General features: G+C 29.0%; 3 protein-coding genes and 1 long non-coding RNA gene across 5 annotated transcripts in view; 2 read left to right on the forward strand and 2 right to left on the reverse strand.

The window, feature by feature from the left end:
- The first annotated feature begins 687 nt into the window (after nucleotides 1–687).
- On the forward strand, nucleotides 688–2,078 carry LOC149883369 (uncharacterized). The gene is made up of 2 exons (XR_016456663.1): nucleotides 688–1,562; nucleotides 1,642–2,078. It is a non-coding gene; the product is annotated as an uncharacterized LOC149883369 (long non-coding RNA).
- On the reverse strand, nucleotides 1,575–7,904 carry LOC145181599 (transmembrane protein 161B-like). 2 transcript variants are annotated; one of them, XM_080056727.2, is made up of 3 exons: nucleotides 7,239–7,904; nucleotides 6,624–6,869; nucleotides 1,575–2,606 (listed from the first exon to the last, which is right to left on the reverse strand). In XM_080056727.2, the coding sequence occupies exons 1-3, from the start codon at nucleotides 7,411–7,413 to the stop codon at nucleotides 1,624–1,626; spliced, it is 1,404 nt and encodes a 467-aa protein (XP_079912853.2). In that variant the 5' UTR covers nucleotides 7,414–7,904; the 3' UTR covers nucleotides 1,575–1,623. The 2 variants fall into 2 exon arrangements, with proteins under 2 accessions (XP_079912853.2, XP_079912851.2); XM_080056725.2 differs by having other exon boundaries at nucleotides 6,624–6,872.
- Nucleotides 7,905–14,922: 7,018 nt separating this feature from the next.
- Nucleotides 14,923–23,725, forward strand: part of LOC145182023 (importin-7-like) — a 29,357-nt gene continuing 20,554 nt past the window's right edge. The window contains exons 1-5 of the mRNA XM_090101284.1: nucleotides 14,923–15,731; nucleotides 15,780–16,208; nucleotides 20,713–20,794; nucleotides 21,894–22,050; nucleotides 22,242–22,400. Of these exons, the coding sequence (XP_089957410.1) occupies nucleotides 16,119–16,208; nucleotides 20,713–20,794; nucleotides 21,894–22,050; nucleotides 22,242–22,400 (488 nt within the window). The 5' untranslated portion in view covers nucleotides 14,923–15,731; nucleotides 15,780–16,118. The remainder of the gene's footprint in view (nucleotides 15,732–15,779; nucleotides 16,209–20,712; nucleotides 20,795–21,893; nucleotides 22,051–22,241; nucleotides 22,401–23,725) is intronic.
- LOC145182034 (uncharacterized) lies at nucleotides 16,261–20,118 on the reverse strand. Its single transcript, XM_090101285.1, has 9 exons — nucleotides 19,940–20,118; nucleotides 19,208–19,819; nucleotides 19,044–19,120; nucleotides 18,476–18,906; nucleotides 18,192–18,330; nucleotides 17,703–17,858; nucleotides 17,221–17,439; nucleotides 16,957–17,072; nucleotides 16,261–16,713 (listed from the first exon to the last, which is right to left on the reverse strand). Exons 1-9 carry the CDS (start codon nucleotides 19,962–19,964, stop codon nucleotides 16,572–16,574), a joined length of 1,917 nt encoding a protein of 638 aa, XP_089957411.1. The 5' UTR covers nucleotides 19,965–20,118; the 3' UTR covers nucleotides 16,261–16,571.

Here is a 23,725-nt window from a genome sequence, read left to right on the forward strand (position 1 = left end):
TGTGTTTAGGTTTAGTTAGACTAAGTGGTGTTTACAGCTTGCCGTGGTTGCATTCTCAAGTATTTTTTAGTAATTTAATAAATGATAAATTGTTTGGTGAAATAAGCTTTATTGTGAGTTACATTTCAGATGAAAAAACTGCTGTAACGATATCAAACAGATTAAAATACTTAAACCATTCAGTGAAACTTCTATTTTCTACTAAATTATTTAGAATATTGTTTTTATTATATAAGTTTTTAGAATATTGCTATGTTAAGTAGGAACATAACCCACCATATGTATTTTTTTTTCATTTATGAAAAACATCAAGCTCAGTTATAAAACAAAAAACAGCGAAAAAACTGGCCAAAACAGCGAAATGCTTTCAAGTAGAATCGATAAAAATATTATTATATTGATATGAATTATTTTACCTTGATTCGGATATTATTACGTTGATATAAAAATATGAGCGCTGCACTTTTTCAATTTATTGAGTTTCTGTTCAATGACATTCAAGGCCAATTTTTAAAAATGACTTCTCTAATTTGAATTTGATTTAGTCGTGGGACGTAGCTAGAACAAGTCCTATCAGTTTTGAAAACAACTTTTCAACTAATTTTTACCCTTCATCATAAATTTTGAATTCATTCAAAATAAGTTTTCCTCTAAATATTTCAATTTTAAATTTCTTCTTTTTTTTTCAGTGATCATTACAAAAGAATTTATTCAAAGATTGGCGTTGGATTTTTCTATTAAAAAAAGATACGGTGATGATTTGATGAAGACGCGGAGCGGATGCGAAAATTTGAAGTTTTTGATACAAATTGAATATTGGAAAAACAAAAACTCTTTGCAACGAATTTTAAAAATTAATTTCTTCCCACATCGTTTAATTCAATGCGTCATTGTTCCATCACTTAGTTCGATAAATGTTCTTATAATATATCGATATCACTAGATATGATGAAATAACAATATATTATAAATATGATATGCAAATAAATTCGTTAAAATGGATAAAAACATTCATGGATTGTGAAAATAGTGATTTCACATAGCTGGAGTTTCAAAGTTTTTGCATTTTTACACATTGGTAGACTGTGCATAACAAATTCGTATATTGTAAATGCATATTGTATGTTGTATATTGCAATTTATGAGATGCAAGTAATGCAACATACATGATGCGTCCAAGCTGAAACCTGGAACCAAATTTGCATCAAAAACAAATTTATGCTTTTTTTTTTTAAAAAAAAAAACTTTTTTAAATTTACATTTAATAACATTTTAATGCACATGTGCAAATCATAAGCATTTTTCTCTAGGAGAGAACCACAAAAGCCTCGCTAAATATTTGAGATATTTGTAAATATGTTTTCTTTTTTTCTTTTTTTTCTAACTGAATTCTCATAATTCTATTTAGTTTTGTTGTTTGTGTTATGTTGTTGTTGTGAAATTCATTATGTGCTTTTATTTGATATCATTAAATGAATTTATAAATTTTGACATAAATTTAAGATTTCTTTAGATCTTCATACAAATATATGATTTTATGCAGATGAAACTTTGCTCATAAAGTAAAAATACTATTTGGCTGTAAATTTTAAGTTGATGAAAACTCAAATTTACATTATCTAATTATACCTTTAATTTTAGATAAACGGTACCGAAAGTTGATGTTATGAAATATACATTAAGAACCCACCAGCAAAAGTACGAGCAAAGTCCATTAAAAAGTTTCACTGAAAATAGTCCACGCATCATCTTAGCATAATCTTCTTTACCATTCGGTAGTGTATTGTTTACTAAAAAACTGTTGAGAACTGTTGAGTCATTCATGCGGTATGTAAGGGTCCGCACCATAAGCGATAGGAATAAGACAAGAATAATGGGCGTGATATACTGCAATGCTGCAGCTGATAAGTAATAAAATACCCTAGCAACCGTACGCTGTAACTCAAGATTTGTAATCCGCCCTGTTTCCTTTTTGAGCTTTTCGACCTTTTTGTAAGCAAGATTTAAATGCGACTGAAGAAATCGACTTGTAGCTAATAATCGGATAAAACAGATTAAAATAGCGAAATGGATTCTTAACCATAAGAATGTTTCATCAGATATCTCTTGAAGTTTACTTTCTGAATCTTTTACTAAAATTAAGGCTTTGGATAATGGAAGAATCCAAAACAGCGATAAAAGTAGGGGGCTAAAAAAAATGATGTTAAGTAATACATAAGTGGTATTACTTTGAGAATAGTTTAAAGATTCAATATGCATGTTAGCATATCGGATTCCTGGAAAACTAAGTGTTGCTCCAATTAATGAGGAGAGAAAGGCTAACGATATTTTAAAAACCCATATTGAAGGAGCTCTTTTAATGTTGAAGTTTAGATGCTTGTAAATTATTTCTAAATTCCCAACAAAGTGATTAAATCCCTTCTCTAGTCCGAAATCCATTATACTTTCATCGATGATAAGTACACCCATTGCAACAATAAAAAAGAACAATCCAAATGACAAGGTCATTGATCGTTCTCCACCATCTTCAGTTTTCCAATATGCAGTTGTAAGTGAGAACAGCTCTTTTACGCAGAAAAAAACAACCATTCCACACCAAACAAAACCTAAAGAAAATAAACAAGGAAGAAAATAAACAAGAAAATAAACAAGAAAATAAACAAAGACAGAAAATAAACGAAGAAAGCAAAAAAATATAAAACTCTTAGTCACTAATACTCCACATCAAAAGTTCACATAAAATCAATTTCATGATAACCATCCTGTTTAAAATTGAGGACTTTTGATACTAAAGCCTAATTTAATACTAAGAACACGGTTACTAAATTATAACTTTTCACCAGTCAGGCTTAGAGAAAATCTGCTAATTGGACCCAGTTGTTTTTAGATGGACCCAGATGTTTTTTAGAAAAATATTTTTAGCGTTGTGACACTTTTTATTGCATAAGGTGCAATCTTTTGAATGATGAATATGTAAATTGGTACAACAGTATTTTAAGGTCTAAGGAATCCAAAAATGAAAATAAAAATACAACAAAACAAAATGCTCTAATGCTTGTAATGACTTATTATTACAGGTTTTTTTTTACCAAAGGGGCTTTTCTTGTTTAAAAAAAGAGGGTTTTGTTTATTACAAAATGTGACTCTAATTATGTTAACTTATTCTTGATTAAATCATAATTTCTGTAGTTCTGAATATAATTTTTTTTCTTTTCAAAATAACTTTTTTTGTTTGTGTATTTTGCTTCCTTCATATTTTGAGAAATATAGCCCTTCAAAAATTTACTGTAGAGATAAAATGTAACTAAAATATAAGTAAAAAGTGTTGAAAATCTAAATCCAAAGATGAGGAGAAAATAACTAAATTTAAAGTTTTTCATGATCAGTTTTTGATTTCAAAACAAAAAATAACCATCAAAAAATTTGAACTAGGTTATTATCATTATATTTCTGAAATCAGCACCCTCAAAAATGGTCAATTACCAATTTTCAGGCTAAAAGTCTTCCACTAAAATGTGAATAATTTCTTTCAATTAAAACTTCTACTAAAACTTTAACTTAAAAGTTGAAGTACTGAACTTGAAGTGCTCAGGAAAAGTACTGCTACAAAATCCATAGAGGAAGACATGAAACAAAAAAAAGAGCGCTTTTAGTCTAAATTTCAAAATAGCATACTATTATACTTCAAGAGATCAAAACCAAATTTTATGTCTGACATCTATTCTTTCATCTGAAAAAAAATTCAAGCAAGGAATTAGTGAAAGCACAACCCATGATAAAAAAATTTGTTTCAACTAATTAAAAATCAAAAAGATGAACATCAAAAATTGGGGTTACTCTTTTAGTGAACGACTGAAATTGCAAGTACCGAAATTTCAGTTCAGTTCAACCGTAACCAAAATTTGCCTTTAAAGTGTTAGCCTGTTTTGGTCTCAGTAGTTCGCTAAAATTTTTAGTTTTAAAGCATTTTGCCCTTTTGATTACACTTGGAGCCCCATTGTAAATCTATTTTTGTTTTTTTTTTGCTGAATTTTAAAAAACTTTCAAAATCTCTTTGGATAGTCAACAACAACAAGAAAAAAAGCTTTCTGTATACAGGTAAATTGACTTTTTATGGATTTTCAAAACATTTTGCAAAAGTTTAAAACCACATTTCTGCTTCTTGAAAACTTTTTGTTTACTTTATTTTCATTAACTTTTTTTATCCAAGTTTTACATCGAATTTAAGTTTATTCTTCTTTTTTTTTTAACAATTTCATATTTAGAGCTGTGTCAATTATAATTAAATAACTCTAAAAAGTATTTTAAGATTTTTTAAAATAAAAAACAAATATAAAATGTTTGTAGACAAGGGGTTGACCTGACCCGAACCCTGTATAATTTAAAATCTGATATGTATTTGTTGATGATTTGCTAATTTATTACTTTTATAGAATAGACATAAATGTTTAATATATAGATAAAAATGGTCCTGAATGATATCAATAAAAGAAGAAATATTGAGATGTGATAATTTTAAATAACTCATAGAGATATTGCAAGTAAGAAGTGTAAGAACACCTAAGAAACAGTCTGTCAATCTGGAAAAAAAAGAAAAACTAAAGTATGAGAAGATAGATACAACAGACCAACAACTCTGGAAAACTTTAAGTTGTCATTTACATGAGTGAAAAAATTGAGAATCTAATTAGGCTGTCAGGAAGCCTCTCCTATCAAAGAAGAAAATTGCCTATAGACTTCAATGGTGCAGTGCACAGAAAGACTGCACTAATACTTATGGAGAAAGGTTGTATGGTCAGATGAATCTCTTTTCCACTTTAGAAGTGCTCAAATATTCTGTGCTTGGGAGCATTGTAATTAAAAGTATCATCCTGAGTGTATTAAATCCACTGTTAAGCATCAAAAGAAGATAAAAATATAGGGGTGCTTTACATGTTATAGAAAGATTTACAAGATAAATGACATTATGGATTAAAACCAGTTTAATTGAAAAATTATTTCCAGATGTCAACTACTTATTTCAATAAAATGATGAACCTCAGCACACTACAAAACATAACAAAGCATATGTTGAAAAAAATATGCTTACCTTGGACTAGTGGCCCAGGCAATCACCTAATCTAAATCCAATGGAAAGCCTATGGTCAATTCTCAATAATAAAACAAAAAAGAGTGTGTATCAATGAAGCTTGTCTTTTTATGAAGTCTTTTTAAAATGGTATGCCTCAGAGAATTGAAGTAGTCCTTGCTACAAAAACCAAGTACTAATTTAAAAGGTGTAATACAACATAACAACTCTGCCAACTCAACAAAAGGTGTAATACAACATAACAACTCTGCCAACTCAACAAAAGGTGTAATACAACATAACAACTCTGCCAACTCAACAAAAGGTGTAAGACAGCATAACAACTTTGCCAACTCAACAAAAGGTGTAATGACCAAATACTAATTTAAGATAATCTACAATAAATAAATCTATCTTCTCAAAAAAAGGTGCAACAACTAAATACTAATTTAAGATGTTATAATAATACAATATAACAATTCTATCAACATTTATTTTGTATTATATGTATTTGTTAATACTTTTGTATTAACATTTAAATACAAAATATGTTTTTTTTGATTGAATATAAAATGTGTTTTTTACTACACATAAAATGTGTTCTTCATTACACATAAAATGTGTTATTTAATGCTTTGAAGTTGCATTTCTTCAACAATTCAACTTAGTGGTTTTTTTCTTTTTTAATTTTTACACACACATAAATTGATTATCAACCAATATATTTTTTGAAAGGGTAATAATTTTACTTCAAAATAAAAAAAAAAAGCCGCATTCTGTAATAATTCAAGTATTTCTAGAATTAAACGCAATTTAAAATAAGTAGAAATTACTTAAAATAAAAATTATCTAAAAAATCATTCTTTTATAGCCAATCACACTTTTAATTATATGTTTTAGTTATTTTGTACCCGGCCATTAAGCAATGCAAGATTTCTGTAGATTGCACACTGAGAATACTTAATGCTGTCCTCTTAAGAGCAATAAATTCAGGAACATAATAGTTATATATATTATATAAATATTATAAGTGTTAAAGAGCTGAATTTTTTTTCAAGTTATGCCTAACACATATCTAAAGAGTTTTTGATAATTTTTTAAAATTCCATACACCACGGATGGAAAAAAACAAAAAAAAAAAAACAAAACAAAACAGAATAGATTTACAATGTAGCTATAAATATAATCAGTAGGACAAAATCCCTTAAAACTTTAAATTTGTTTTTCTCCTTTAGCTATAGAGATTGAATTTTAGTTTTCATATCTAGTCATTCCTTAGATCTTGTAGATTAATGCCCCATAGATTTTATTTTGGTCCTAACTTATCAATTTTGGACAAGTGTGGAGAGCTGGTGATGACTTTGAGCAGAAAAAGGAGGATGGTTATACTTAAGCAGGAATGAGTCAAAGGGAGAATATTTTACCTTCACGCATAAAAGGATAACCTCTAAGATAGATAAAAGATATCATAATAATCAACCAATTTTAATAAAAAAAAAAAAGAAGTAAAAAAACATAATTTATACTTAACTTTTTGTAACAAGTTAAAAATTACCTATATTAAACTCTTCCACATAGATCTCAGGACGCCAAACACCAATTAACTCAATAATGATATAAACCAGTGCAGCACATCCCGTAAAGTCTACCAACCATTTAAAATCATGATATTTATATTGCGAATATAGGTCAATTTCTTCAATGCTAACACAGTCCAAATGAATTTCAAGACTGCAGGGTATAGTAAAAACTTCCATAGTCTCATTTTTCTCATGCTTTTCACTTACTTTTCTTCGCTTTCCTACTGTTAAAAATTCATATGAAACTTTATTTTTAGAAAGCATAGATAATTAGTAAATAAAGGTAAGTTTTACTTAAATGTATTATTTTTTACACACTAACTTCAACATCATCACTTGTTCTTGTATAAACTCTACTACAAAGAATAAAAGTAAGAAATTCATGCATATATTTTGCATAGATTTCCATTGATCTTTATTTATATACAAATAATTTATCTGAATTGTTTTTTATGAAATTTATTTGTATGTAATTTTTCTTTTTTGATTCTTATGTCTAACATTTTACTGCCAGCACTGTTATTTTATTTCCTAACGTAATCTCATTCATTTTAATGTACATTTTTATTTCATGAAAGGAAAAGGTTTACCTTTAGCATGAGGTAGTTTTCCAGTTAATGCTTTTAAGTGTTCATTACTTGGATGCAAGTACCGATATAGCCTACCACACATAATCCATTTTGAAATTGAATAAAACGGCGAAAGCTTTTGCATAAACAGTGCAATAATCAAAGTAACTAAAAACTGTATACCAAGTAATGCCATTTATAATATTTTTAGAAAACTATGATCTTGCAAATCTGAAGTTAAATTATCGTACATTCGAAAGTAGACCTCTTATCTCCGGATTTTCAAAGTAGTTTCGTCCGGTCCAAATAACAGTATAGAGGCTGACATCAACTACACATTGATTATTGGCAGGGGTTAAGTTGAAAAACGGTTTATGGGGTAACAGTTCACTGTTACAAAAAACATTTGCATTTTGTCAATTTGTGGAAAGGATGGGGATGGGAAGTGGTGGGGTAGTCTGAGTGGAGGTCCTCAGAATAGTCTCTGCAATTTTTTTACTTCTTTTAACTCTACTTTCTTCGAACAGTTTTAAACTCAAGGTTTTTGCAACGATGAAATAGAAAAAATTGTCATCGGAGATTCTATTCCCCCCCCCCCCCCTTGTATCCTCCTAGTTCGACCACTGACAGTGGATAATGCATTAAACATATAATATTGGTCCTGGGAAAAAGTTCGTGGCATTTGTGCCGAAAAAATGTTCTGGTTGAAGAATAAATTAATCTGTCAATTTCTTTCAGAAAAGCAAAAAGTCAAAACCAATTTTCGTTCTGTATTCTACAAATGTTTGCTATTGAAATCCACCAAGCATAATTCCAATCTCTCCACATTCTGGATGGTTAGTTGGCCTTTTAAATGTTTTCCACTGCATGCTGAACGAATGATGAACGACTCAATAGCTTGCTACGGTATTGACCCAATGGCTTTTTTCGAGAAGCTGAAAAATTTGGAATATGACGAAACACAGTACGTGCTTTTAGAGTCACACTGATCCTTTGCAATTGAAGGAATGATCTTTGAAAGCTTGAAATCTTTTCACCATAGCCATCATCAAGGTAATTTCCAAAGCAAAATGACACAACAGATTCAAACTTTCTCAGTGTGTCAGTGATTGAAAAAACTTCAAAAGCACTGTGGTTCTCAGCAAGCCTTTTCAAAACATCAATGTTTTTTATGAGTTTGTGACACTCATTCCAAGCAAAACATCAATATATTTTATGAGTTTGTGACACTCATTCCGAGCAAAACATCAATGTTTTTTATGAGTTTGTGACACTCATTCCAAGCAAACTGAATACCATGGAATAACTAGCATTTGATATGAAGAGACACTGGCGATTCATTAGCTTTTGTACACAGTTCCTTTAGAGCTTTGAAAAGGCGATTCACAACAGCAAGGAGAAGTTGGAGCTCCATTGTGGGAATTACATTCAAAACAAGTGTTGTGTCAGAAACTGTTAGCAGAGGCTCATGAGCAACATTTTTGAAAAGTTTGGCTTTTTTCAAATCTTCACCTGCATTCTTGAATGCTGAAGAGCACTTCCGGAAGTCATCAAATGTTTGAAGATTGCCTTTCTTAGACAGATTTTGAGAGTCAATATCGCACCATGTGCAAGGATTGGACTGCAGATCACAAAGGATGTTGGCAAGTTTCATGTCACTGAAGACAATGAAACCTACCTTGTTCGGTTGAATCAAATTGAGCAGTATTTTGATATTTTCGTAGCTTTCATGAATATCTTCAGCAATAGCAACCAGAAGTTGACGCTTGACACTGATATCTTTTGCTGATTGTGTTGTCAAGAGCTTTTTTCTTGGATTTTGCTTAAGTGGCTAGGTCTTCCTGAATTCCAAGACTGATTTTTAGGAAACAACCTTCACCATCGATGCCCAGCTTCACAATATGATTGTTGTAAACTTGTCTTCTCAACAAGATTTCATTTTTAATCGCTTCAAGATCTTTTCAACGAACCACAATGTGTTCCTTTTTGTTGATCACTGTAAACCTTGATAGAAATTTAAAATTATACTACGTTTTGCAATATTATTACAACAAAAGGAAGAACGCTGCCCAGTCTCTTAAAAAAATATTTGTGCTATGTACGGTAAAAAAAATATTTGTACGGTAAAAGGTAATTTATCAGTACTCCTGAACGGATATAGCTCAATTTTGTTCTGGTAATTTTAATATGAAAGATGACTCACGCTCTGGTCGTCCAATCAGTGAATAAGCTAATGAAATTATTGAAAAAGTCTAACAAGCTTGGCACATCAGCTGTGTTTGTGTTGCAGATACTTATTCGGTATTGTAGGCATTGTGGGTATAAAGCTAGGTATAAACCACGAGGCCGTTCATTCACTGAAAGCTGGATACAAAGAAAAGCTAGCTAGATATATAGATTTTTAATGAGTTGAGCCTGAAAAACATAATAGAACGATCAAACATGTGTAATACTACTGAAACGCAATTAAATCGAGCCATTTCTGAAACGCGTTTTAACCGGTGATGAAAAATTGATCACGTAAGACAATATGAAGCGTAAAAGATTGTGGATGAATGATAGTAAGCCATTGCAAGCATTAGTTAAGCGAGGATTGACGCTGTACAAGGTGATGTGTGGTGTGGTGGAACTTGAAGAGAATTGTCTACCATGAACTAGTTCCAGTTGATCAGACGATTGATTCTCAAGTCTAAAATAGACACCTAGAGAGATTAGGCCAGGAAATTGAAAGAAAAAGGCCATGGTTGAATGATAAGAAAGGTGTTATTTTGCATCATGACAACGTCTGACCACACACACTTTATTGATGACCCGTCAAAAATTGCGAGAACTTGGATGGGAAATTTTGTTTCCTCCGCCGTATATTCCAGATACAGCACCCTCTAACTATTACCTATTCCAATCTCTGCAGAATTCTCTCAATGGAATTAAGGTTGTTTTAAAAGAAGTATATGAAAACCACTTGATTCGGGGTTTCAACTAGAAACCAGAGAATATCTTTGCCAATTGCATCACGGTTTTACCCAAAAAATTGTGAGGAGGGAAGATGAAGAAAATTGTAAACATTATCTTTAAGTTTTACCCGACTCAAACACGCTACATTCGAACGAGGAAAAGAGTAAGTCAACCAAAAAAAACACCAGGTGGACACACATGTCTAATAACATGAAAAATGAATAAGTCACACCATAAATGATTAAAACTGTTTCGCAAACACGACTTGAAACACAATGATATGATTTTAATTAGTAAAGTTCTAGAAAGTTCTGTAGCCACTCTGATATAAAGACTAACAAAAAGAAAACTAGTAAGACTTGTTTTAAAGAATACCATGACTCAGAAGTTGAAACTAAAGTACTGAACGAACTTGAAAAAAAAAAAAAAAAAAAAAAAAAAAAGAAATCTATTGTCTGGACGAGAATTCAAAATAACACCTGCGGACAGATAGAAAAGGAACGGTTGAGAAAATCTTTTAGATTTTTATTGAGATTTTTTTTTTAGAGACTTTTATTTGGGGAGATTTTTGGAGCCCTCTCTTTGGAGAGATGTTTTCGGGAAAATTTTGATGAAATGTTTTAAAGAGAGTTTTGAAGATGAATTAAGAAAGAGTTATGAAAGATTATAAAAGAGTTTTAAGAGATTTTAAAAGAGGATTTATGAGAAAAGGATTTAAAAGAGTTTTAAGAGATTTTAAGAGGATTTATGAGAAAAGGATTTAAAAGAGTTTTAAGAGATTTTAAGAGGATTTATGAGAAAAGGATTTAAAAGAGTTTTAAGAGATTTTAAGAGGATTTATGAGAAAAGGATTTAAAAGAGTTTTAAGAGATTTTAAGAGGATTTATGAGAAAAGGATTTAAAAGAGTTTTAAGAGATTTTAAGAGGATTTATGAGAAAAGGATTTAAAAGAGTTTTAAGAGATTTTAAGAGGATTTATGAGAAAAGGATTTAAAAGAGTTTTAAGAGATTTTAAGAGGATTTATGAGAAAAGGATTTAAAAGAGTTTTAAGAGATTTTAAGAGGATTTATGAGAAAAGGATTTAAAAGAGTTTTAAGAGATTTTAAGAGGATTTATGAGAAAAGGATTTAAAAGAGTTTTAAGAGATTTTAAGAGGATTTATGAGAAAAGGATTTAAAAGAGTTTTAAGAGATTTTAAGAGGATTTATGAGAAAAGGATTTAAAAGAGTTTTAAGAGATTTTAAGAGGATTTATGAGAAAAGGATTTAAAAGAGTTTTAAGAGATTTTAAGAGGATTTATGAGAAAAGGATTTAAAAGAGTTTTAAGAGATTTTAAGAGGATTTATGAGAAAAGGATTTAAAAGAGTTTTAAGAGATTTTAAGAGGATTTATGAGAAAAGGATTTAAAAGAGTTTTAAGAGATTTTAAAAGAGGATTTATGAGAAAAGGATTTTTGAAGATTTTAAAGAGAATTTAATGAAAAGAATTTATGGACAATTTAAAGAGGAACTTATGAGAAGGATTTGGTAAGGAAATGTATTTGAGTAGTTTTCAATTTGCGTTGTTATAAGTATTAATGTATTGTTATTTGTATGAGTTGATATTAAGAGAATATATATATTGTTGAGAAATAATTGAGAATATTGATTAAGAAAAATAAGTAAGAAAAGAAGAAATATCAGTCGTAAGTATTTTTACTTTTGCTTTCATTTTAAGTAAGGCAACATTATCATTATAATATTTTTTATTATTGCTTTATTTGAGTAAACAATTTTTATTTAAAAAGTCTGATGCTCCTATCGCGCTTTTACCACATCTGCGTTACACACTAACAGTCCTACCTCACATTCTATCACTCTCTATATTTGCGCTACCATTACACTTACATAGAACCAATCGCCACAGTCACATTTTTTTATCATCACATCAAATATAAATTAACATAAAATAAAAAAAATTAATTAATAAAATCAGCCGCCCTCACACTGGAGGTCCTACCGAGATCAACTTTATTCACTCATTTCTTCATAAATCAGTGAACTTTAATTATTAATCATTTTCGAAAAAGTAAAAGTGAATTAACATTTTTAATAAACATTTAAAAAACAGTTTTATCAACATCAAAAATGGCAAGTCATTCAGGTTCACCTCATAACAACAATAACCCTAACATTATACCACTATTTTACTCAAAAACACCATCTGCACCCAACTGTATCACACCCGACATTGAAGTTTTACCAATAGATAACTTTGATCGAGACTCTCTAGGACCTCCAGTGTGAGGGCGGCTGATTTTATTAATTAATTTTTTTTATTTTATGTTAATTTATATTTGATGTGATGATAAAAAAATGTGACTGTGGCGATTGGTTCTATGTAAGTGTAATGGTAGCGCAAATATAGAGAGTGATAGAATGTGAGGTAGGACTGTTAGTGTGTAACGCAGATGTGGTAAAAGCGCGATAGGAGCATCAGACTTTTTAAATAAAAATTGTTTACTCAAATAAAGCAATAATAAAAAATATTATAATGATAATGTTGCCTTACTTAAAATGAAAGCAAAAGTAAAAATACTTACGACTGATATTTCTTCTTTTCTTACTTATTTTTCTTAATCAATATTCTCAATTATTTCTCAACAATATATATATTCTCTTAATATCAACTCATACAAATAACAATACATTAATACTTATAACAACGCAAATTGAAAACTACTCAAATACATTTCCTTACCAAATCCTTCTCATAAGTTCCTCTTTAAATTGTCCATAAATTCTTTTCATTAAATTCTCTTTAAAATCTTCAAAAATCCTTTTCTCATAAATCCTCTTTTAAAATCTCTTAAAACTCTTTTAAATCCTTTTCTCATAAATCCTCTTAAAATCTCTTAAAACTCTTTTAAATCCTTTTCTCATAAATCCTCTTAAAATCTCTTAAAACTCTTTTAAATCCTTTTCTCATAAATCCTCTTAAAATCTCTTAAAACTCTTTTAAATCCTTTTCTCATAAATCCTCTTAAAATCTCTTAAAACTCTTTTAAATCCTTTTCTCATAAATCCTCTTAAAATCTCTTAAAACTCTTTTAAATCCTTTTCTCATAAATCCTCTTAAAATCTCTTAAAACTCTTTTAAATCCTTTTCTCATAAATCCTCTTAAAATCTCTTAAAACTCTTTTAAATCCTTTTCTCATAAATCCTCTTAAAATCTCTTAAAACTCTTTTAAATCCTTTTCTCATAAATCCTCTTAAAATCTCTTAAAACTCTTTTAAATCCTTTTCTCATAAATCCTCTTAAAATCTCTTAAAACTCTTTTAAATCCTTTTCTCATAAATCCTCTTTTAAAATCTCTTAAAACTCTTTTATAATCTTTCATAACTCTTTCTTAATTCATCTTCAAAACTCTCTTTAAAACATTTCATCAAAATTTTCCCGAAAACATCTCTCCAAAGAGAGGGCTCCAAAAATCTCCCCAAATAAAAGTCTCTAAAAAAAAAATCTCAATAAAAATCTAAAAGATTTTCTCAACCGTTCCTTTTCTATCTGTCCGCAGGTGTTATTTTGAATTCTCGTCCAGACAATAGATTTCTTTTTTTTTTTTTTTTTTTTTTTTTTTTCAAGTTCGTTCAGTACTTTAGTTTCAACTTCTGAGTCATGGTATTCTTTAAAACAAGTCTTACTAGTTTTCTTTTTGTTAGTCTTTATATCAGAGTGGCTACAGAACTTTCTAGAACTTTACTAATTAAAATCATATCATTGTGTTTCAAGTCGTGTTTGCGAAACAGTTTTAATCATTTATGGTGTGACTTATTCATTTTTCATGTTATTAGACATGTGTGTCCACCTGGTGTTTTTTTTGGTTGACTTACTCTTTTCCTCGTTCGAATGTAGCGTGTTTGAGTCGGGTAAAACTTAAAGATAATGTTTACAATTTTCTTCATCTTCCCTCCTCACAAAATGGAGAAATGTTGTTGATAATAACGAAACATATTTGGTTTAAATAAATTCATTTTTACGCTATTAGAAAGCTAATTGAATTTCATCAAAAAAACCCAAGGAACTTTTCCTGGAACTAATATTTGCTGACGGTTAAATGATTGTTGCAGTTTTCCTGAATTCACTGATTTATTTTCATAAGTTGTGTGTCTGGAATATACGGCGGAACACTAAAGAAATCTAAAGAAACATTTTTTGAGTTTTTTTCCTGTTATGTGCTTTTTTTTGCTAAAGCTTTTATTTTCCTTCTTGTTAAAGTTTTCATCTTCTAAAAATAAATCAGTGCTGTTTTTGAAATGAGAATAAATGAGAATAACTTTAGAAATTGATAACTTCATTCCCAATGACGTAGCTGAATATTCAGGTCCTTGAGCGAATAAAACTTATCGGAACTTAAAGACTTTAAAGAAATTTTAAAGATAGATTTAGAGAAACTAAAAAAAAAAAAAAGACATATGGAAAAGATCGGCTCAGAAATATTTAACGATGGGTTTTATTTCAACGATATTATTCAACGATATTAAACGATAAAAACGATGGATTTTATTTCACTAGATTTACAAATGGAGTTTTTATTTGATGCGATAAATATGATGGATCTTTTAAGTTACATTAAAATAAAAGGGATTTATTGTAAAATTCTTATGTCATTAGAAAACAAACGTTTAAAAAATCTAACGCAATTAAATCCAAAGATACAGCATGCATCCTTAAAATCATTACTAACTTTGGCGTCCTTTTTTAATCTATTTTTTTTGTAGGAATCAGCGTTTGGATTTATAATTTTGGAATCTTTGATTCGAATGTAAAAAAGTAATGTAATAAAAAATTTGATTTTTTTAAGATTACTGCCGAAAATAAGATCATTATTGACCTTCATCTCTTGGGTGTTACGCCCAAGGGCATAATAGCAAGACTTCAGATGGTGAAACAAACTTTGCATGATATTTTAATTCAATTTAAAAAGTTTGGTCGCATAAAGAGGAAACCAGGAAAAAGTAAAACTAAGACTGTGAGGATTTCAAGGTTTAATAGAGCAGTCAAACGCCAAGTTCAGCACATATCAGTGTGACTCATAAGGAAGATGGCTAAGGAGCTCTCTGTGAGTGAGCACACAATCAGAAATATTGTTAAATATGACCTGAAGGGGATATCTAGAGCTAGACCCAAAACACATCTTATTTCTAAAGAAATTAAGACCAAACGATTTGAGAGAAGTAAGAAACTTTCGTTTATTTTAGGGATCAAAATCAATTCAGATGTGTAAATTAAAATCTTGGAAGATCATGTCCAGCCATGGATGACACTCTAACTTCAACTCTGATACTAAAGTTGTGTACCATCAGGATAGGATACCACCCAATACAACCAGAAAGACTCATGAATGGCTCAGAAAAAACATGCCGAATTTTTGGGAGAACGTTTTGTGGCCACCAAGCTCCCCTGATTTAAACCATTTGAGCTATGTTATATATGATTATATGCTGAGTCAAAGGCCTATACATCTCCCCTAAACAATTTTTCAGCTCTGAAGTCATTTTTTAACTTCTTGAACATGGTATTCCACAAGCAGTGGAATACCATGTTCAAGAAGTTTGTCCTTAAGACATGTAAGAGATTCAGGCGCAGAATTGAGACTGTGATCATTCATTTGTACAAGTTATCTGAAATTCATAGAAAAATAACATATAATAAATTGTTTTACCGAAAGTATTTCTTGTTCACTTGTTTTTACGACTAACCACTTTCAAAAAATTAGTGCGGATTCAAGGGCGCAAACTGTATGAGCGTAACTCTCTTCTTGAGTTAGGCAGCATTTTCGTACCTCTTATAAGTTTAAGAACGAGCGCATGTGCGCATTTCACGTTACGAAATTCGTAATGGTGGCATAGCTAAACGAAGTCTTGTGCATAGGTGTAAACATTCCTACTTATTGCAAAGTGCTATGGATGCTCAGTTAATTACTAGTTTATTTCAGCATACTTTAGACCCTTCTCCAGAAACAAGAGCACAGGCCGAGGCTCGTTTACAAGAGGTATATACTATAGTTATCTTTATTCAAATTCTCAAAGAAAATCAGCTTTCAGTTTGTTTAAAATTCACAATAAATTAAAAATATGTTTCTTCAAATAAGCAGCATGATACAATAGTTAAAAAAATAAAAGTTTGCAGCTCTAACTGAAAGTACCTCATTTTACTTCCAGGATTTGTTTGGAAAATAAATTATTACCTCTATTTAGAATAAAACTTATAATCAACCATTTTATTTCTCTACTATGAAATCTGTATAAAGATAATTTATTAGTCTCATCTAATATATCTATTGTATCTCATCTAGTGTATTGATTTGCTTGTCTTGTTTTGAAAAGCTATGATTTTCATAGGTTCTTTTCTTCATTTACCTTTTACATAACTTGTCTTCATCTGAACATAAAATAATCCAATTACTTCCTGGTTGCTTTTCAGTTTGTAGACAATGATTTTGGTTGATACCAATTCTAATAGGTAGATACTTTGACTGGTTATTGATTATGCCATCTCTAAATTTTGAAATCCTTTTTAAAATTCTTTAGGACATATAACATAAAGTACATGTATAAAAAGTATAAACTTACTTTAAAAAATGAAGAAAATTAAAAATATTTGTCTGATATTTCTCAGTGTTGAAAGTAACAGTAAATAAAGAACTAGGAACACTTAAAGTAAAAAGAAAGCAAAGTATAAAGTGTAAATTTTTTAGAAAAAAAGGCTGTTTGTTATTTAGAAAGCAATCTGAAGGTTACCGGTTAACTTCGATTTGCAGTAGTTTTGAAAAAATAGGTGTTTCCCAGTGTTCATTTCGTTTGCCAAAGAATTTATTTACTTTTTTATCTGACATGCCTGTATGAGACTCCACTTTCTAAATAATTTTGCATGTTATTTAAAAAAAAAAAATCTTTTTTATGAAAAACACTCCTAAATGAATTTAACATGGGAATTCAATTGATTTATCTCAATTCATTCTTATTAATTTTGATAAATTGTTAAGTTATTAATGGAATACTTACAGAAAAATGCACATGCATTGGTGTAAGAAGGTTTCCTATATTGAAAGACACCAGCATGTTTTTGTAAAAATAATGGTTTTGTATTAGGGGGTGGCACCCTACTAATGCATCAATTTTTATACTAGATAGGTTTTGAACAAGTTCTTTAACTTCAACAGTTGTAATCAGAGAGTCTTCATTTCCCCAGTGCAAGTAAACAACTACAATATCAATGCCACTCTGGAAGAATTTATATATATATATATATGAATGAATATATGTGTGTGTATATGCACATATACATACATACATGCATACATATATACATACATATATACATACATATATACATACATACATACATACATACATACATACATACATACATACATACATATATACATACATACATACATACATACATACATACATACATACATACATACATACATACATACATACATACATACATACATACATATATAGTTAAAGGTAATTTTTACCTCCCTAAGCTCTGTCACTTCTTTTTTGACTAAATCTTCAGTATACACAGCTGGTCCCATTCTTGTTTCATTTCTATTTCTTAAGCAACCTTCACTGTTACCACAATAAGACAAAATTCCTATTGTTATACCATTATTTGCAAATGTAACTGGCTCCTAAAGAGATTATCTTTAGTATTCAAAAATATAGTTAATTAGATGGTTACTACAAACAGATTTTTTATGCTTTGAAATTTGTAAATTTGCTTTACTAGAATCAGTTAAGTTTTTTGTGGCTAAATTCTCTTTTTTGTGACTTAATTCTTTTTTTTTAAACTAATCTTTATAGATAGGTTATCAGTATATATTTTCTGGGTAAGTAAAAAATAGCTCATCCAAAAATCTTATGACGATATCAGTTGATATACCTCAGGTAAATGAGTTACTTATCATTTCTTTTAATGTCTGTTTTTATTTACTGTTATTAGGATACTTGTATTTCGATTTTACCTGTTGTCTGTTGTCTTCTGTTAATCCTGACACCAAAATGTTTTTCTTTGTTAGAATTTCTTTTGTATTTGAAACAGCATTGGGCCCATTTTCTACAATATATTCATTTGCCAGAACAACTGTCTCAATGCCAGCATATCTTAAAGATAGAGTTTCCTTTTATATATACACTTTAAATTGGCTTTTAACTTTTTATTTTATTAATTACTAAATCAACTGTTATCATTTTTATTAATTTTTAGCATATGGTTATTGGTATAAAAAATATTATTCATATCACTTACATTAAAGCTTGAGCAGCTTCTAGATCTATATTTGATATATTATTGATGTCCAAACTATTTTCATTGGGTCCAATTGATGATTCTAAGTTTACAATAACATGATCAGCTGCTTCAAAGTAACTTTTCACACCATCAAATGATTCATTAAATGTGCAGATTTCTTCCTCGACTTTATATCGTATTATTCCATCTAATCCTAGATTGCCTCCAAATATCAATTTAACAGTTTTCAATGGTTTCTTTTTTTCTTTTTTTTTATTTATGAAATTCTTTTCTGTTGAAGATACCTTTTTCTTTGAATTGTACTTTTTCTTTAGAGGTGTAACCAATTCTTCAATAGTTTTACTGAATAAGTGATTCACTTTGGAAGTTGATTTCTTTGGAAGAGTTTGTTTTGCATACTCTTTGGTCTTGAAACTTTTGTTTTCTTTCTGAGAAAAAAATTTTTTAGGAATATTATTTCCAAGAAATTCATTTACTCATAAATACAAACACAGTTGTTTTAATCAGATTTTTATATCTTTATAAACCTTGTGTAAGGTTCAGATTCTATGTGTTAAAAATTTACCTCTGTTACAATTTCTTGTTGGAATTCAGCAATTTGGTTTGTCAACTTTGCTACCTCTGATGCAACATCTAATGACACTGAAATGTAATTATTCAGGGTTGCAAGAAAAGAAGAGAATCTATATCTAATGCTTTAGGTCAAAACAAAATTAATACAATAGTTACTTTTATTCTCTTTATCTACCAACAAATTATCTTGGTGATAATCTGTTTTTGAAGTTGTATCAAGGTCTTGTAACTGTGTATCATCAAAATCTTGTAAGTGGGGAGTTTCAAAATCTTGTAGCTGTGGAGATTCAGAAATATGAGTTTCCTGATGAAAACTTTCCATGTTATTTTCCATGTTATTCAAATGATTTTCTGTTGTGCTTTTATTTTTTATATGTTTTGGTGTTTCTACCAAGTATGATTGATCAGAGTTTAGTGCTGATGGTCCCCTAATATGAGTTTTTGTTTTTTTACGGAATTTATCAATCTTATCTGCCTTACTTTCTGCTATTTTATTAACTTTTAAGGTTACCTCATTCAGCCATGGTAGAACTTTTTTATCTAACTCAGTTAATAGCTGAATGTTTTTCAAATGGCTAAGCTTTTCCTTATGTTTATAAGGCATCTTTATTTCTTGTTGGGTAAGACCAGCAGATAAAGCTATTTCTTTTATATAGGGAAGCACTTTTCTATATAAGTTTTCCTCCTTGTCTTCATCATCTTGTTTAGAACTTTTCTTGGTGTAAACTTTTTGAGTACACCAAATCACTGTGTACACAATTTGTATAGCTAAAAAAAAACATTTAAATGGATCTTGAGTTTATGTTTTTCAAATTTTTTTAATGAAAAATTTAAAGAAACCTTTTTTCTATCTCAAAAGATCAAATAAAAATTTGTAATAAATCTTACTTAAAAAATACTGAAGCTTCTTCATTATACTTCAATATAAAATCTTTTATCCATTTCAAAACAAAACAATAAGTTTCATATTCTGGAGGGTTATTTTCAAACATTTTAAAACATTTAGTGGCTGTAGGAGGTAAATGTTTTATAATTCATATGCTCACCATGTGCTGATGTAGCATTATAAACTTTTTTTTAGTAGTATTTCTGTATAGCTTTCTGTATGATCTTTGTATTTGTTTTGCACACTTTTGTACTCTTTTAAATATACATACTAAGTGTTATTAAAATATAATCTGTAGAATCAAAATAATTGTATAAAAAAAAATCTGTAAGAAAATATTTAATTTTTTTAAAAAAAGCTCTACAATAGTTATTAACTTTCTTTGCAAAAGTGATCAATAAATCACTATAAATATTATGATTACTCAGATATTTAGTTGTTATAGTGAACAGTTTGCAACAAGCATGTATTTCACTATACAGTTTTTTAGAAGTTTAAATTGAAAGCAGTTACATCATGTATAGACTGACATTTGTCATAATCTATTTGAAGCCAGGAATATTTGTAGATGCATTTATTGTAAAGATTACTTCCTCTGCTTTTTGAGTTCAAATAAGGCCAGTGTCATTAGTAACCTAATTAATCTACTAACTGTTACTATAGTTACTATAAATCTCAAGTTAAAAATTGATGTTCTTGTTTTCTATTTAGATAAATCTTTTTTTAATCCTTATAGTATTTCAATATCTTACCTTGATGTCTTTTTTTATCATAGCTTTCAAGATGCCCTGGTTTTCTACCTGTTATTTTACAGCTGGTAATGTCAGGAGAGATTCATATTTCAATCAGACAAGCTGGTGAGCAAGCAGTAATTTTTATATTATAGGTTTTCACATCACTTTTTTTTTTAAATTTACTTTTTATCTAACACAACAAAAAACATTTAGTTCATATTTTAATTGTATGTTAACCCAAAGTTCAATATTGAGCAAGGATGACTATCCAACATAAGTCTTATAGTAAAATATTTTAAATCTTTAGAAATAGAAAATTAGTAAATCCTTTAAATAAAAGAAATGTTAAGATAATAGAAATGCAGAGTGCTAATAGTAAAGCGCATTTTATTTAATTCCATTTTATCATTATTCATAAAAAGAAAAAAAAAAGGCAAATATTTGTTTCTAGTCTTTTCCTTAGCTATTCTTGGTCATGCACCTTTAGTTCTTCCTTCTCATTCAAAAATCTATTTTCAACTCCAAATCCAGTAGGTACCACAAACTTTCAATTGGGTTTAAATTTGGGTTCTAAGTGGGCAGTACATTTAATGAGTCTAAGTGGGCAATACATTTAAATGAATTTATCAAAAAATTACTTATTATTAAATTAGTTTTCATAACTATGTGTTTGGAATCAATGTCCTATTTAAAGATAAATTTAATTCTGGATGCAATTTAAAGGCTGCAGCTTTTAGTTACAAGTTAGCATTCATTATTGAATTGTCATGAAACATAATGTATTAGGAGTGCTATGGCATGAAATATCAACTTCATTTCATGCAATAGCACCCTAATACATCATGTTTTCTCTTCCATGCTTTACAGTACCTTACACTTAACTTGAAAGCTTTGCCTGCTAAACTTTTTTTGCTCCATCACTTTTTTATTTTTATTCATCTGATCAGAGAATATTTTTACTAAAACCTAACAGCATTGAAATTTATTATTAAGTAAATTGTGATTTTTGAAATTACATACACCTACTGAACCCAAAATGGCTAAAAAGTTTAATGTTCTTACCTATGGGGTGCATAATGCGATAACTAAAAAAGTTTAAATTTTTGAACTATTAACTATTATTAAAATTTTAAATCAGTGAAGTAATTAAAAGACTTGAGAGAGAAAAAAAATGTATGTATATATATATATATATATATATATTCATTACTTTAATTTTTAGCTGTCATATATTTAAAGAATATGACAGGGAAGTTCTGGAGAGAGCGTGATATCAATCTAAACCATGGTGAACAAATGTTTGTTGTCCCAGATGCAGATAAATCTTTTATTCGTGAGAAAATTGTTGAATCTGTCATTGAAGCATCTGAATTAATTCGGTTGGTTTTTATTTATAAATTAGTTAAGTAACTATTTAGTTAAAATTATCTTTGACAAGATATGTTAAATCATTTATATAAAAGGCATAAAATTTGCAGTTGAGTTTTTATAGTGTAATACTCATTTTAAGGTAACTACAAAATGTTAGTTTTTTTAAAATGATGATAAAAACTTCAACAATCTTGTTTAGAATCCAACTCACAGTAAGCGTTCATGAGATACTCTCTTGTGACTTCCCTGAAAAATGGCCAGATGTATGCCACAAGTTAAACAACTACTTAACATCAGATATTCGGTCTACATGGCTTGGCTCTCTGCTTGTGTTATACCAAATCGTTAAAAAATATGAGTAAGTGATTAATCAGAAATCTGTATTTTTCAATCAGGCTATTTTTATATGTTAAGAAAGTTGTTTATATCCATTTATTAATATTTTTCTTTTTAAATAAAGATTTTTTTAAATGTTTTTTTTTTTAATTTTTATTTGTTACTAGGATAAGGTGGGGCATGACACCCTCTCTAAAGTCTTTTATGGTATACATTAAATGATATTTGTTAATATAAGTAAACTAAAAATTTTTTTTAATAAATTTAAAAATGACTAATAATTAAGTAAATTTAAAAGAAAATAATTATTGCTTTACTTATGAAATAAAAAGATATTATAACAAGTAGGTCACCTTAACTTTTGGGAAGGCCATTTTGCAAACATAATTATTTGTAAATACATAAAAATGATAAATATGTAAATACATGAAAGTAATTAAATTTTTAATACTGTGGTTAGTGATTGTGATTTGAAGGTGCTTGTATGAAGAGTTTTAGAGGGTAATTCACAAAAACTGTGGATAAATATACTGTGGATAAATAAACTTCAAGAATAAAGAAAAAAGGTATGTAGCATTTTTATTATTTTTTTGAATAACAATAATGCAGTATCTTAAAATGATGTTTTAAATGAAAGTAAAATATATATATAGCCTATATTAGTTTTAGTGTGGATACTTTTTACAGTTACCAAAATTTAATGTGATTTAAAATATACTTTAATATAGGTCAAAAGTTTTGTGTACCTTGTCGCTATAAATTTAATTTAAATAAATCACAACCAAAATTTTACTTTTTTATTTTTTAGATGGGAAATGTTGTTGGGAATAGTAATTTGGCACCAGGCTTCCTCAGTCCTGACAACAAATTACTATTCTTTGACTGTTCAGAGGTGTTACTTGTCATCCGTAAGAAAAAATAGCCTGTAAAAGGCCAAAACTTCTTTTGACAAGTACAAGGAAGATAGACTAAAATTTTGTAATTGGTTAGAAGAGCATGGGTATACAGGTGAATTAAAAGAGCTCACATTCTATGCCAAATAGGGAAAATGTTTGAATGAGTACTGCTTATAAAATTAAATAGCACCTGACCAAAGATCCAAAAATGGTCTTGAAAAAAGGCAAATTTGTCAAAGGCAAAATAATGGCAGTACCAAGATTGATGAAGATAAAATGTTCTTCAGTGATGCTTCAATAAGATAGAGCCCTAGCTTACCCTGCAAAAAAGTGTCAAAATTTTTGCATACCAAATTTTTCCATTTTTTTGCAGAAAGAGTTTTAGCCAGGTAATTGCCCAGACCTAAATCCTGTGGAGCATAATTGAGCTAAACTTCAGAAAAGTGTCATG

This window comes from Hydra viridissima, unplaced genomic scaffold (genome assembly GCF_058129835.1).
Source record: "Hydra viridissima isolate aposymbiotic clone 2 unplaced genomic scaffold, HvirCarnegie_v1 scaffold_10, whole genome shotgun sequence".
NCBI classification, from domain to species: Eukaryota; Metazoa; Cnidaria; class Hydrozoa; order Anthoathecata; family Hydridae; genus Hydra; species Hydra viridissima.